Below are 14,606 nucleotides of genomic sequence, written 5' to 3'. Positions count from 1 at the left end.
GAGCCGGTGCCCGTGGCGATGACGACGGGCACAGGTGAGAACGGAGGAGGAGGAGGAGGGAGGGGACCGGTTCGGCAGGGGTCGTTCGCGCTGTCGTCGCCGCTGTCCCGGAAGACGGTAGAGGAGGTCTCGGCCGAGATCAGCCAGGGCCCAGCGGACTTCCAGGCCAGCGCGGCGTCGCAGCCCGTGCGGGATGCGAGGCGAGGTGTGGGTGGCCCATTGACTCACGCATCTGCAAGGTGGAGACGGGTGTCTTGTGGGGCTAGCATGTCAGTTAGAGATAGGCGAGGACATGGCCGCGCCAGGGCGCCCACGCTCCACTCTTAATTAGTAGTAGGATTATTACGTTTTTAATGATGCAAGTTGGATACATTTCCCTTTTTTTAACTTCCCTAATATTGTATTGTCTCTCTTAATGAACTATATTTTCACACTCTTAATCTATTTACGCACGCACAAACTGAGATCTAGTCTCTTTATTGTTCATGGTTTCGCACTATTTTCGCACCCTTAATATATTTTTGCACTATTTATGCATAGGTACATTGTGGTGTTTTAGGTAGGAAATCAAACAGGCCTGACATATTAAAACTCTGGTTAGTATTTAAAGTCTAACTGCTCCACTAAGTTGAATTAGTGAATAGTGATCACACATAGGCTAAGTTTAGATCCACTTTAAATGCTATGTTGTTTTCATCAATTGGTATCAACACATGATATATATAGCCGTGGCTAAGGACTTAACTCTCTGCGTATATTAAGCAGTAAAAATAGTATGTAATAATTTGTCTGAAGAAAGAGCACCTAAGGTCACAGAGATCACATTGTCAGGCCAGCAACTCCTAAGATTAATGCTCAGGGTAAAAACAAATTAATTCAATTCCATCTGCGTATATTAAGCAGTAAAAATAGTATGTAATAATTTGTCTGAAGAAAGAGCACCTAAGGTCACAGAGATCACATTGTCAGGCCAGCAACTCCTAAAATTAATGCTCAGGGTAAAAACAAATTAATTCAATTCCATAATGATCCTGTAAAGTGATCTGAACTCACAGCATACTCAATTCCATAATGGCAAAGCATCACAAGCAGTTGATATGAATTATCAGAATGAGAAAACGCGACAGACATAATACTTCACTGTTCTAGATGCTTTGAACTGGGACATAGTTTGGTATGCATTATTCACTTCATGAACTGAAACTAAGACGGCAGTTGATATGTACTGCTACATTCTGGATTACATCAGTATTGCCATCTTTTGCTAACTATTTCAGTAGTACCGTGCCTGTAAGCAAGGCCTCAAAAGCACAAGATCAACCCTAATGACATGTCCCCCTATAAAGCTAATACTACTACCAACAAAACTTTCCATTGCCAAGAAAGCCTCCGATCTGTCTCTGTCAAGAAGTTGAAGCAGACCCCTCGCTTGTGGTGGCCACCTGTAACACTGCAGAAATACATAGATTTCAAACCAAATATTAGCATGATGACAAATTAACCTCTAAGAGAGACAACTCTAAGCTACACAATACATAGCGGAAACAAATAGAGATGAAGATTTTTTTCATTGACTTATTCTTATAGTAGCAACAAAAGTAGGCTCAGGAAAGGTAGGTGACAATCATAGAGAACGAAATGGATTGGAACCCTCAAAGAGAGAAGGTAATTTTTTCCATTACTACGCAAGTCGAAATTACTCCCTTGGCCCAGGTTTTCCATTACAACAGTAGAGAAGTAATTTACCTGATGATTTGAGGCCATCATGACATGCCACACCACAAGTCGAAACTACAATAAAATAATCTCACCAATGCAATCAACTTAAACACACCTCTAGCATATAAAAAAGTAAGAGATAGAGGCTACTTAAACAACTACTAATTGAATAAACACTTACAAGCGCCATCTTGATGAAAAGCTTAGCTTCGCTCGATCTCAAATCTGCACAACAACAACAACAAATAAAATTAGTGACATCAAACATGAACAACAAAAATCAAGAAAATCACAAGAATTCTCTCGCTAAGAGGTGGGGGTAAGGTCAACAAAGATGACTCATGGCATGGTCTGGGTCGATTGAAGGATTCCCAAGCTTCAGCGATGAGCCCCTTCTTCTCGTAGTACTTGCCTAAACCCTAAACCCTAAACCCTAAACCCTAATCACCACCAGATCAGGAGGATGTCGCCTGGGAAGCAAGAAATGCCGAATATTTTGCTCGCTCTGCCTTGTAACGTTTCAGCTCTTTGATTGCCGCCAGCAGCACATGCAAGGAAACTGGTGCGAAAAATGGCTGCAGGAAGTATGGAGTTTTTAATGTAGTACTGTACTGATTAACATGCACATGGAAACAAAATTATGAGCGCCATTTTAAAATTTTGGAAACTGATGCAAGTCTGCAATAGTGTACTGACCATGTAAATGGCGAAATAGTGCTCTACTGAAGCATAACTGATTGACATAATGGATGGATGGAAAAATGCATCCTCAGCCAGTGCCCTGGCTCTTGTTGCAGATACTGTACATCAGCACAATTCTCAGCAAATGTTCATAAAAATGCAAGGACATTATAAGAAACAAATTATCGTCAACTTGCCTGCTGAAGAGTCACTTATTCCTAGAGTTGCATTTCCCTGTGCTAAATTTGCAGCTTCAAGAGAAAGCTCAACCTGGAAAAGAAAATGAAAATGATTGGAATTGGAACAAGCTTAAGCTCGCTATTAACTGACCATATGCTATATCAAAACGGTAAACAATCAGATCGATCCATGCAAGTACAAGGTAAGATACAATAACACATAGGATACATATATGATGCAGGTCAGTGAAATATTCAAACAAACATATTATCTCAATGTAACGTACTTCTGTTGCTTTAAGCATGCATAAGTGCATAACCAAAAGGACAGAAATATAAAAAAATAATAAGTGCATAACGTACTTCTGTGGCTCTTTCAGTGGAAAAGCAAGCAGCTAGCTGCTTGCTCCTCCTCTTCGTCTACATTGCTATAATCCACGGAGCTTTTTGCTTCTGCTGATGCTAGCGAAGTAGCGTTCAATGCAGCGAATGCCATGGATATTCCATGGGACTCTGGTCAGGATGGATGGCAATAGCACTCCGAGAATGCAACAGAAAGCTATGGCTAAGCTACCTCTTTCCCCCATTGCTGATTTGTTTCCAAGAACCGGAGCCAGCTTTGCCAGCTGCTCGTACTAACAATCTATATAATATATGTATTCCATATAATCCAGTAGCTTCGAACAGAAAACGAAATTAACAGCAACGGCAGAACATTGTAATCACTGATCAATGGAATTGGAAAACTTAAGGAAGCTACATTTATAACCTACAAAAGATGCTTCTTCTCTTCAACTCTGTTTTCTTCTTATTATTTTTTTACCTTTATCTCCCCCTGACGATGCTCACCTAGAATCACCTCCGAGCAACGGAACTATCCAGAATGAGGGCGCTGATCTGCCTGCTTCAGCTTCAGGCACCTGGATTGAAGCGGGGATCTGACACGGCAGAGTGCTCCACCTCCTCGGACTGCGGCGCCACGTTCAGATCGATCATGGAGGGACTGTTGGTCGGTGACGCAGGAGTGGCGGCTGAGGTGGTGGAGGCGGTGGCGGTGCCGGCAAGCGGCGACGAGGCGCACACATGGGACTGCATGATGTGCTCCCCGAGAGCCTGCCCCAAGAACACGCGGCCGCAGTGGGGACACTCGCGCGGCTGCTGCTTTGCGTTCATGTCATCGTCCTCGCCTCCGTCACGGTGCTCCGGCAATGGCGACAGCGGCGGCTGGGGCTGCGGGGGTGGGGCCGGAGGAGCCACGGGAGGCGCGCAGCAGCCGCCTCTGCCGCCGCGCACGTTGCTGGCGCGGTGTCCGCCAAGCGCCTGGTAGGAGCGGAAGACCTTCTTGCACGCGACGGCCCGCGCCTCGGCCTCTATGTGGGCCGCCTGGTCGGCCAGCGCTCGCACTTCGACCTCCCGCTCGGCGTGGTGGATGGATGGGGAAGAGCTCCATGGTGGTTGGATAGGGCACGTGTGGGGCGCGGCCGCGGTTGCGGCGCGTTGCCACTCTGAGCCGCGCCGGATCTGGATCTCGCTGGAGCGAGAGGGACGGTGGCGGCGCCGCTGGAGAGAAGCAGTGGAAGCATGCGGGGGAGGAGGAGAAAGAGGGAGGCAGGGGCGTTGAAGGCGAGGTGGGCTCGGGCTCCGTTGGCGTTCGCGTCGTTGAAGGCGGGATCTCGGCCGCCGCGGCGCGTGGGGGATGGGGTTCGCGTCGTTGAAGGCAGGATCTCGGCCGCCGCAGCGCGTGGGTTTGGGCTCGGGCTCGGGCGCCATTGGTAGCGGTGGGAATGGGACATGGTGGAGGGGCTCGGGCGCGGCGGTTGCTGTTGCGGAGGCGCCGCGCGTGGGGAGAATGGGTTTGGGGAAGGGTGTTGCGGAGGCGGTTCTCGCGGGCGGGCGTGCGGTAGCGGCAGGATTCGCGGCGTAGGCAGGCGAGCGTTTCGCGGCGGGATTCGCGTAGCGTGCGCTGCGGGCGTTTCACGCGGGAGCCGTGCGGGAGCGGGCGGGGGCAGTCTACATTTGGGTCTTAATAGTTGTAGAGATTAAAAAGAGACTGAAACATGGTCTCAATCGATAAAATCTCTGAACTCTGGCCCTATTACTAGCAGGTCGTCACCGCCCACTCTATAATAGCCCAGCAGAAGGGTGGCGTGTAAGACATAACTCAGAAGTGGGTCAGACATAATGAGGGGACTTTTTTAACAAATCCGAAATTCGTCTCGATGGGATCGAACCTGTGATCTGGAGATGCTAATCATAACCCTTAACTATATTACGCTAGAAGCCCTTTCGAAAAAAATATTATTATAAAAATACATTTTGTTGAATAGTTCCCTCCGATCTATTTTTCCAAACAAGTCCTAAAGTTTAGTTAGTAACATAACGGAGGCCCGAGCGGGAGATTGACTAAACAAAGCCTAGAAAATCATTTAGATTTTGCGGCTCAGCAAAATGAAGTGTACACCCGATCTACTTATATCAAATGATTGGATATATGCAATGCAATGATTGGATATATACAGAGGTCACAAAAAGAATTGGCGTACAAACCACACACACCTAATCGATTCTCCTGCACAAAGGCTGTTGCATTCAGCAACCTGTACACTTTATTTATTCCTCGTCGGGAATCAGTCGTCCTCCTCCGGCGAGGAGAAGAACGACGACGACGAGCTGACCGAGAGGGACCTATGGTGTACACTTCATTATTCCTCGTCGGCAATCAGTGACTCGTCCTCCTCCGACGAGGAGGAGGAGAAGGACGAGGACGAGGACGACGAGCTGACCGAGAGCGACCTCCGGTAGGTGTACAGAACCGCGTCGGGCACCCGCGCCACCCAGCCTCCGCCGCGGCCGGACCCCGGCAGGTAGTACTCCGGCAGCGGCAGGCAGAAGAAGGCGAAGAGGAAGTCGCCCAGGCGCCCGAGCTCCCGCACCGGTGGCAGGAACAGGGCGCGCAGGACGTCGTCCGCGCTCAGCCGCCGCCGCCACCGCCCCGGGCGCGGCGGCCGCTGGCACAGCTCCGCCGGCACGCGCGCCGCTGCCGCCACGAACGAGGCGCTGAACACCATTTCTCGTTGGCCAAGCCTCCTCGCGCGCCCGGGGTTGGTCAGGACAGGACTCAGATGCTTGCTTTGCTTGCTCGGTTTGGCTTCGTGGCTCGTGGGGTTTTGTGTCGCGTCGCGTCGCGTTGCCGCGCGCGGGTTCTGGTTGCGTGGAGTGGGAGAGCCGAAGCGAGCGCGCAGGAGTTTTACGTGGGCGGTGCGGGCGAGGGTGCCGTGCCGTGAGGCAGGGGAACACGAGGGCCATGGGCCATCCAGCGGCCCGGCGCCCAGGAGTCCCCGCCGCCGCGCGGAAGGCACACGGGCTGGCGGTTTTGTGTTGAACAATAAGTTTCCCTGTGCTGCTGTGTGCTGTGTCCGGCTGTACGCAGCTACTGAGCTACTACGTCTACGTACCTTCGTTGTTCAGCTGAGTAACGGGAAGCGTGCTTCGTGGATCTCGTCACGAGACGACCTATCTCTTGGGTCATTTTCTCGTCATGACTGTCGTAGTGTCGTGCCGAGATGCATAGAACAGTAGACCATGGTAAAAAAAAAACGCACGTTGCAGTGGACCAGGGTACCGGTCTACCGGGTCTAACCTGTCCGCGGACGCGGAGAGCACCGACCGCGTTACTCCCGTGAAATTCTGCATGACCAAGGTTCAGTTCAACAAGTTGACCGAAGAAAAATACACAGGGTACCTTTGCGAAGAGATCTGCATTACACTTGGCAAGAAAAATACACAGGGTACCTTACGAAGAGATTTTCATTATAACTGGCAAGAATTTGAGGGCTAACTTATGGTTGACGTCCTCGTAAACTGCTATATGCCACTAGTAAAGAAACCATCTTATAAATACCATCTTTCAAAGTTTCAAAATTTCAATTACACTACACCCGCATGTTCCAGCGTGTCTAAACTGTACTATCTCGGTTCGAAGTTTCAAAATTTAATCCGTTTTAGTTTTTTTTTTTTTTGCTATATATCCAGACATACTTAGATATGTAACAAGAATAGTGTATAAAAAATAAATAAACTTATAAATGAAGGGAAGCTAATTATAATTTAGTAAAACGGAAAGGGTACACGTCGGCACTGCAGAAAGTGGAGCACAAGAATACAGTTTCTCTCAACATTAGGCGTACCTTCCCGTGACAAATCGATACTGCCCCAAGCTGTTATCAGAATTGCATTACAGGTAATCTATTCCAGAGGTCAAAGAAATTAGGAACCATCTAGGCTCATCTGAATGAAACTGAATGGAACTTGTGGTAGAGCAAGCGCGGAAAGAAAAATACTAGGCATCCAGATCAATCTATGTAACCATACGGTAACTGGCAGCGCTTTTGACTTATTCTGCGCTTGTCTGATTGAAACCTTCCCCGGATGTAGCTTCGATTCAGCGTCAGCCTACTCGTGCAGGAAGCCTTTCTCCTCAAGGTAAGTAACCACTTGCCCCGCCATGTCAGAAGGCGAAGGGCATACACCATCTATTTCCTTGATCTCAATCTGCAAGTAAAGCAAGAAGGTTAACGTGTATAGATCACAAACAAAAATTATTAACTCGATGACAGCATACAAAAGAATCAAACATGATTTCGTTCTTAACTTCTTATGCCAAGAAAGCAATTTAACCATCTTTTTCAGCTATAAATATGATACTTTTAGAATGTCTTGTAAAGATCCTCATATATACTTAGGCCCTGTTTGGGAACAAAGTTTTTGAAAACTACAGTTTTTGAAATACTATACTATACTTTAGTTATGACAATACCGTAGTTTATAATACCGCAGTTTTGAAAACTGAGGTCCAGAGCTAAGTTTAGAATGCCTTAAAACAACTATAGTATTTGCAATACTTCAGTTTTGAAAACAGAGATTTGACCCAGCTTGCCAAACACCATTATGTATATAATACTGCAGTATTTGAGAATACTGCAGTATTCTTCCAAAACTGCAGAAAAACTTTGTTCCCAAACACCCCCTTAGTGTCGTGGTGTACCCAACGTTTGCTACCCACAACTGTCCTATGCAAACAGCTAAACAGCCTGTTAAACCTACACAATTCACCATGTTGCAATAAAAGAAAATGATGAAGCACACTCTCTTCTCTTAGTCCGACCATGGAATCTAGAGTTTATCAATTTTTGATATGGGGCCAAAAGCAACAGGTACATTAACACCTTAGTAATACACACTTCAACATGTGAAGATGACAGCAAATCTAATATAATCATGTACCTCACAATTCAGTGGTGCTTCATAAGGGTCATCTATTCCTGTAAAACCTGCAATAAACCATGTTTAAAACTTGAAGTGTGACTAAACTCTATATGAGTAGTTAAAAAGCTCACAGCGATTTTTTTTTTTTTTGCAGTGAACATGTTTCTGTTTATATAATTACATTTTACAGTACATGATTAATGGTTAAAACTTTAAGGCTTACTCATTTTCTGCTTTTCCATTTCTCGACTAGAGAACACTTTGAGCTAACCTACAAATTGCCGTTCTGACACCTGAAAAGAAAATATTTAAGGGCCCTACCATGCACTGGCCTCTAACTCAAATTCCATGGTCCAGGTCTGGTCCAGATTCAAAACAAATCAGTTCAATTTATTTAAATTCAGCATTCAGAAGTAACATGATCAATGGGTGAGCAAATGTGAAAGAAGAGCATCGTAACAAAATAGAATATACAAGTAAGCTTACACATTTTCTGGCTGCAACACCATTGGTCACTACCGTATAGCCAAGGAACCAAATGGAAGAATTTAAACATAGCATGTGGCCTAAAATCTGATTGCCCCAAGGCTACATTTGTAGTGTATTATCAAGTCCAGGTCAAGGTCGTTTTTGTCTTAGTCTAGTGTTAGTGGCTGTTGTACTGGCTTTTTATATCCTTTTTCATCTTCATGTAATGATACACAGCTCTCCAGACTTCAGTGTTCGAGAAAATAAAATTATTTTCACATTGACAATACATGCATAATCAAAATTTGACTCTCGCTGCAAAATCAAATCAAAACTAAGGAGCTGCTTCCCAAAGAAAGCATAATTCAACTCATTTAGTATTTTAAATTATTCATTAGGAAGTGAACCTAATATTACAAAACAAGCTCGAAATGTGACCCATATTTTAAAATATTTCAGTTTAATCCAGTTTTGCTCTGCGGGAAGCACTAAACACTCTAAACTATTTCCATTTTGGACACCAAGCATCATATGAACCTTACCCTTTATTTTCCCAGCACGAGCAAGCTTATAGAGGCCCTTTGGGTCCCTTGCTTCACATAATTCCAAGGACATATTCAAGAAAACCTGCAAAAGTTCACAAGTGTTTGAAGGTAAACCCATGAGACCACTAAGTTCACTAAATACAAAACAAATAAAATGGACCACTTACTTCAATAAAGCTACCATCCGACAACAGTGCACGGCAAGATTCACGGTCTCTCCTATATGGAGATATCAAACTTGCAATACATACAAGGCCAGCGTCTGAAAATAACTTTGCTACTTCACCTGTTCAAAATAGTTGAAACAAAATGTGAACTGCTAAGTGCAAAATCTTCCAAGGATCTGTGACCTTTGAGGCATGGAGGCGGATTTGGAAAACCTGTGCTCCAGCAAAGTGCAAGATCATCCTAGCTAGCAATTAGAAATAGGTGCTGGATGGCTGACCGGTTAGCAAAAAAAGGCCTCCCCCGCCCTCAATAATGTGTGTTTGTGACCAAGAAGAGGAGAATGTCCAGCATATTATTACCACTTGTGTTTTCACTAGAGAATTCTGGTTTAAAATTCTTTCAAACTTGGGCTTTGCCTCAAGAGCCAAGTCAAGCTGAATCCTCTTTTGCTGATTGAAGGAGAGCATTGAACACCTCTCAAAACTGGTCCAGCAAGGAGTTATCTCGGCCATCATTCTAGGAGCTTGGTCTCTTTGAAAGCATAGGAATGCCGTTGTTCAGCCCAACATGCAGAAGGCCTCTGCACAATTTTGCTAAAGAACACCATCTTTGGTGTTTTGCCGGGGCCAAACATCTTAAAGAACTGAGTCCAGTTCGAGGGGTGGGCTAGTTAGTAGTTTTCACAGTGTTGGTTAGGTACTTAGGTCCTACAGTTATTGTCTGATTAGTTAGTCTCAGTAGTCGTGTTTGTTTTGGCAGTCCTCTCTGCTTGGTCCAGAACAGGAGGCGAAGTTCTGTAGTCTGTATTGGACCCCCTTTTTTCACTCCTAATACAAAGATACACAGCTCTCCCGTGTATTCAAGGAAAAATGTGAACTGCAGAATGCTGGAAAGATAAAATAATGGCAGAAGCAAGACTTGTTTATCATGCTTTTACTTTCGTGGGAGTTCCTTGAAATATAATAGACATCTATATTGGCGAGACAGAAGAACAGGCCTAGCGAAGTGATGGGAAGCCTTTCCACTGAGCCAAAGGTTCGGGTTCGATGCAATGCAGGGTAAGGCTTGTCTTATTCCTTCCCCACCAGCACTAGGTCTGTCCTTTTTTATCTATATTGGTGAGACACTTACCAACTCTCCTTATATTTTCAGCACGATCTTCAGCTTTAAAGCCAAGATCCTTGTTCAGACCATGTCTTAAGTTATCACCGTCAAGAACATATGCAAGCTTCCCTCTTGTGTGGAGCTCCCGGCCTAATGTACATGCCAAGGTACTTTTACCTTAGCAAGATGAAAAAATTGAAAAGAAATTAGATTAAAAGAATACCATTTAAAAAAACTAAAAGATTCAATTTGAAGGACAAATGATATTGGAGATTTATCATTTAAATGTAACTATCCTTTGAATGAACAGAAAATAGATCCTGATTTATTCTAAAAAAATTGCAATGCAGGTCATGAAGAACTGTGAAGAGGGAATGCAGTGACAGTAAACAGAGTAGGCATATGCCATACAAATTGAAAAAAAAAATATTAGAGTTCTTTTGGAAACTTTGCGTATTTACCTTTTTTAGACCAAAGACCATTGATCCCAACTTATAGAAAACAAAGTTTAGTTCTGCTGGAGTCACCAGCTTACAAGATATTCATCAAGGTGCCCAAGGCACTTCCCTCAACTAAATAAAACCAAACTTCGAGAAACCAGCATAGTAACCGCCCAGAAGAGTGTCAGTACATGTCAGCAAACTATATATTTAAGGCAAGGTATGTAATTTATCAAAGCCAAAACGAATAGGTTGCTTATTGATAAATCTAGAACAGAGTTGAACTTATTTTCTGAAAAAAAATATATAATTTTTTTTTTGCCAAATTCGTGAAGAAGATGGAATTGAATGGATGCAGAGACAAAGGAAAACTAGAAAGCCGTTCAGTAACAAAACTGTGAAAGCATCAATTTTCTGTACTCTAAAATGAATAAAACAGTAATCCTTCATTGGGCCAAAATGACTTTAATAGAATTCAATAATTCAAGCAAAACAGTGCAGTATAGAAATCTGTCCATGTACATATAAATGACAGATGAAATTATCCAACAAGAGGCAAACAAAGAAGATATAATATATATACGAAGCAGAAAGAGACACCAACTGCAGTTGACATTATCTTACCAACTGCAGTTGACGTTATCTTAGTTTTAGCTTAAAATTTTTTAACAATTGCATCAACAATGCAAGAAGCACACAACAAACCAGTTCGAGAGAAAACAAGGTTTGCTTACCTGAGCCACTAAGGCCTGTGATCCAGACAACACAGCCTTTCTGGTTGAGTAGCTTCTGGCGATCAGTCTTGCCAACTAGGCAATCATGCCAGAAGATATTTGATGACTTCGGCACAGTGGATGACATTTTCAAAGCTTGCCCTTCAACTACAGTGTCCAGTTATATCATTCAGAAAACAACAAGAAAGGCTCCATTCTTTTCAGGCAAATAAAAACCATGCAATTTCATGGCCCATCCATTAGTAGATTCTCTTCTCAATTAATAGCAACTCTTTATTGACCATTTTATAAACAATAACACTAATGAACAATCTGCACAAACAAATTGGGATGTGCTTTCAAACTCCTCTTGTAAAAAGTCACAATAGTAAATAGGAGTAGGAAGCATGGGGTTATTAGGTCAGTAATCAGATAAACAGATCTAGGGGGTATTTGAATGCACTAGAGCTAATAGTTAGTGGCTAAAATTAGCTGAAACATCCAAACACCATAGCTAATAGTAGCTATTTTTCGTAAATTAGTTAATAGTTATGAACCAACTTTTCAACGTTTAAACGAACGTTGAAACGTCTTTTCAGACTTGACATAGAATTTCAAATATAGAATAAGTTCATACATAAGTTGAGTTCACAAACCAAATAGCATTAGCATAAGTTCAACCACACAACACAAGTTACAACTTTCATGTATGATTAGTAACCATCATCGAACTCATCAAGATTAAGACCATGAGCATTTCCAAGGTCATCTCTCTTCACAACAGCAACATCTAATTCCATTTCCATGACCGCATTGAAAATGTAACACTTAACAGGGAACCAACAGAGTATTGTCCATTCCCCATTTACCAAACAAACCACCAGCGCTGCAGATATAAAAAAATTATACACTACATAACTTTTATCTCCATGTCTCAATAGTCAATACAAGAATACAACCAGAAAAATAATGAGGACATACATAAGTCAGCTAGAAAGAATGGAAAAATGACCAACTATCCCAATGAAATATCAACACTAAACTCTTGCAGGGCAAGTAGGAAGTGCAGAACTCCGAACTCTCAACCAAAATTCGCTATAGAATCAGAAGAGGATGCGAGTGGGGACCTTTCCAGACGACGGGTCGGACACCAGTACTTTTCCTGCACGCACCGCGGCCTTGAAGTCAGAGAGCAGGTGTGCCCGTATCACCGCCCCGGCGCCCTCGTCGTCATCCTCCTCCCTTCGGCCACCACCCACCCCTACGGCCTGCTCGTACGATGGCGGCGGCGGTACGGGAGAGGCAGTAGCTGGCGGCGGTGGCGGCTTTGGGGGTGGCGGTGGAGGGAGGAGGGAGGAGGGGGCCGGCGGCGTACCTGGAGGGCGGTGGAGGACGGCCGACGGCGTCTGGCTCTGGCGGCTCCTGGGCGCGCGCGATGGCGGCTGGCAGCTCCTGGGCGCGCACGACGGCGGCTGGAGCACAGGCGTCTGGGCGGCTGGGCGCGATGGCGTCTGGCGGCGATGGATCAATGGCTGCGCGCGTTGGATCAGCGGCTGGCCCACGAACGCTATGAGCATAGAACGTCCATATAGCGCATAGAACGTCCAGAACGTGCGTTCCGACGTGTAAACGTCGTTTAAACGTCCAGAACGGACGTTCTACGCAGTTTTGGTAAAATGTGCGGACGTTTTATCTACTAATCGCGTTTTAGCGTTTAAACGACGCTTAATCGTCGTTTAAACGACGTTTTAATAATCATGAATAGGTAGTTATTTGTTAGCTAGCTAATTCCACTAACAATTTTTAGCCAACTAACTATTAATTTCAGTGCATTCAAACACCCCCTAAACCAGTTTAGAAATGAACTGGCCGGCTATCCTCAGTTCCTCACTCACGTCGCACTCGAATTATCCAAACAATCTCTCCAATCCTGCTTCCCTTTCTCTAGATCCTTGATGAGTCAGGCACCCGGACAAAACCTTCTCCCCGCCACCCATCACCGTGTCACTCTCGCACATTTGGCCCCGTGGAAGCTATAGGGCACCTCCTTGGTCCTCCTCAAGACCGCATAAAAATGTCCACCACCGTCGCGCTCGAGGTAAAGGTAGAAACCCAGAATAAGCATTTCGCCACCAACTAAAGACGATCAAGTGCAGAAAATCGCGGAAGACAAGGAGATATGATTATGAGGTCTGCTACTCCGTAGAAATGGGAGTACATCTGGAATTCCGCTCAATCTACACGCATCCGCGTAACCCGATCAGCAATTAGCAAGTACATTGGATCGAACCGTCTAGGGTGAAGAGGGATTGAGAGGCGATACGTGCCTAGACTAACCTCCTGCGTGCTCCGGCTGCTCCTCCACGGATCGGTCGCCGGCGCATTCGACGAGGGGGCGTCCTTCGCAGCCTCTGTCGCCTGTTACCCTCGTCCTAATTCCTGCCGCTAGGAGTCTCGGGAGGAGGGGGCGAGGCGGAGGCAACCCTAGATTCGCGGCGGGGCTCCGGTTCCGGTGCGCGACCGCGAGGCGCGGGCAACGGCCAGGGGAGGGAATGGCACCCCCGCCGCTGGAATCGACACGAGGATCGCGAGAGCACCGCCACCCCGCGCGCCGCGTTGCGGTGGAGGCGGCAAACGGGAGACGGACAGGGACACGAGAGCCCCGGGAGGCGTGCGTCCATGGGCAGTGCGGGGCCTGGTGCGGCTTCGTTGCTGCTGGCAGCCTGGCACCGACGTGTTCTCACGATACACTACTGAAGCTTCATATTTGGAACCTGCTCCGTCACTGACATTAGGGACCAAGCCTAGATAATGCCCACACGTCAGTGACCGTCTGCAGTTACCTGCTAAGAAAGTGTACAGGATCCCGTCGTCATATTTGAGTAGGGCCAAACTAAAAGCTTCAGTATTCTTCCTCAAAATATTATATGGATGATCTGATTCTTCATCTATGTTGATATAATTTAATTATAAAATTAATTATAGAGACGGATACTGAACGACGAAAAGAATCTATCGAACTCAACATCACATAAGTGAATTATAAACTAATTCAATTTAATAGATTTGTCTTGTGGTTTAGTCCTAATATATATAATTAGTTTTATAACTATACTATATCTAATGCTTTTAATTAATATCGGATAAAGACTAAAATTTAGTCTCTATATTCAAACTGAGCCTCAGTATTCTCATTCTGACCAACACGTATGCAAAGGTAGATCCTAATAACTACTACCTTCATTTCAAGTTATAAGATATTTTAGATTGCTAATAAATGTTTTTCCTATATATTTAGACATACACTGTGTCTAGATATGCAAC

At 45.0% G+C, this 14,606-nt stretch overlaps 4 protein-coding genes across 14 annotated transcripts; 1 reads left to right on the top strand and 3 right to left on the bottom strand.

Moving 5' to 3' along the window:
- Positions 1–1,069: 1,069 nt before the first annotated feature.
- On the bottom strand, positions 1,070–4,542 carry LOC100381448 (zinc finger protein ZAT2). Of its 3 annotated transcripts, none has more exons than XM_035965472.1 (4): positions 2,598–4,542; positions 2,416–2,519; positions 1,747–1,944; positions 1,070–1,450 (listed from the first exon to the last, which is right to left on the bottom strand). In XM_035965472.1, exon 1 carries the CDS (start codon positions 4,347–4,349, stop codon positions 3,492–3,494), a length of 858 nt encoding a protein of 285 aa, XP_035821365.1. In that variant the 5' UTR covers positions 4,350–4,542; the 3' UTR covers positions 1,070–1,450; positions 1,747–1,944; positions 2,416–2,519; positions 2,598–3,491. The 3 variants fall into 3 exon arrangements, with proteins under 3 accessions (XP_035821365.1, XP_035821366.1, XP_020404175.1); XM_035965473.1 differs by having other exon boundaries at positions 1,901–1,944; XM_020548586.2 differs by having other exon boundaries at positions 1,112–1,450; positions 1,747–2,294.
- A 486-nt stretch (positions 4,543–5,028) lies between these two features.
- Positions 5,029–6,375, bottom strand: LOC103647767 (uncharacterized). The gene has a single exon (XM_008672280.4). The coding sequence runs from the start codon at positions 5,645–5,647 to the stop codon at positions 5,282–5,284; it is 366 nt and encodes a 121-aa protein (XP_008670502.1). The 5' UTR covers positions 5,648–6,375; the 3' UTR covers positions 5,029–5,281.
- A 286-nt stretch (positions 6,376–6,661) lies between these two features.
- LOC100217102 (adenylyl-sulfate kinase) lies at positions 6,662–14,045 on the bottom strand. Of its 9 annotated transcripts, none has more exons than XM_008669149.4 (8): positions 13,620–14,016; positions 12,410–12,814; positions 11,304–11,450; positions 10,157–10,306; positions 9,025–9,143; positions 8,855–8,939; positions 7,863–7,909; positions 6,662–7,130 (listed from the first exon to the last, which is right to left on the bottom strand). In XM_008669149.4, the coding sequence occupies exons 3-8, from the start codon at positions 11,428–11,430 to the stop codon at positions 7,032–7,034; spliced, it is 627 nt and encodes a 208-aa protein (XP_008667371.1). In that variant the 5' UTR covers positions 11,431–11,450; positions 12,410–12,814; positions 13,620–14,016; the 3' UTR covers positions 6,662–7,031. The 9 variants fall into 9 exon arrangements, with proteins under 9 accessions (XP_008667371.1, XP_008667370.1, XP_008667374.1 ...); XM_008669148.3 differs by having other exon boundaries at positions 12,410–12,835; positions 13,620–13,961; XM_008669152.4 differs by lacking the exon at positions 12,410–12,814 and having other exon boundaries at positions 13,610–14,024.
- LOC111590836 (uncharacterized) lies at positions 12,183–13,448 on the top strand. The gene has a single exon (XM_023301700.1). The coding sequence runs from the start codon at positions 12,290–12,292 to the stop codon at positions 12,872–12,874; it is 585 nt and encodes a 194-aa protein (XP_023157468.1). The 5' UTR covers positions 12,183–12,289; the 3' UTR covers positions 12,875–13,448.
- Positions 14,046–14,606: the final 561 nt, after the last annotated feature.

This window comes from Zea mays, chromosome 2, assembly GCF_902167145.1.
Source record: "Zea mays cultivar B73 chromosome 2, Zm-B73-REFERENCE-NAM-5.0, whole genome shotgun sequence".
Lineage (NCBI taxonomy): Eukaryota > Viridiplantae > Streptophyta > Magnoliopsida > Poales > Poaceae > Zea > Zea mays.
Note: the sequence above shows the minus strand (reverse complement) of the source record. Positions and strands in the feature narration are given on the sequence as shown.

Coding starts and splice junctions, on each gene's coding strand:
- LOC100381448 (XM_035965472.1), bottom strand. CDS start 4,349: ATGGCGCCCGAGCCCGAGCCCAAACCCACGCGCTGCGGCGGCCGAGAT.
- LOC103647767 (XM_008672280.4), bottom strand. CDS start 5,647: ATGGTGTTCAGCGCCTCGTTCGTGGCGGCAGCGGCGCGCGTGCCGGCG.
- LOC100217102 (XM_008669152.4), bottom strand. CDS start 11,430: ATGTCATCCACTGTGCCGAAGTCATCAAATATCTTCTGGCATGATTGC. Junction 9,144..10,156: donor TGAAAATATAAGGAGAGTTG/GTAAGTGTCTCA, acceptor TATTTTGAACAG/GTGAAGTAGCAAAGTTATTT. Junction 7,910..8,854: donor TCGTGCTGGGAAAATAAAGG/GTAAGGTTCATA, acceptor GGTTTATTGCAG/GTTTTACAGGAATAGATGAC.
- LOC111590836 (XM_023301700.1), top strand. CDS start 12,290: ATGACCAACTATCCCAATGAAATATCAACACTAAACTCTTGCAGGGCA.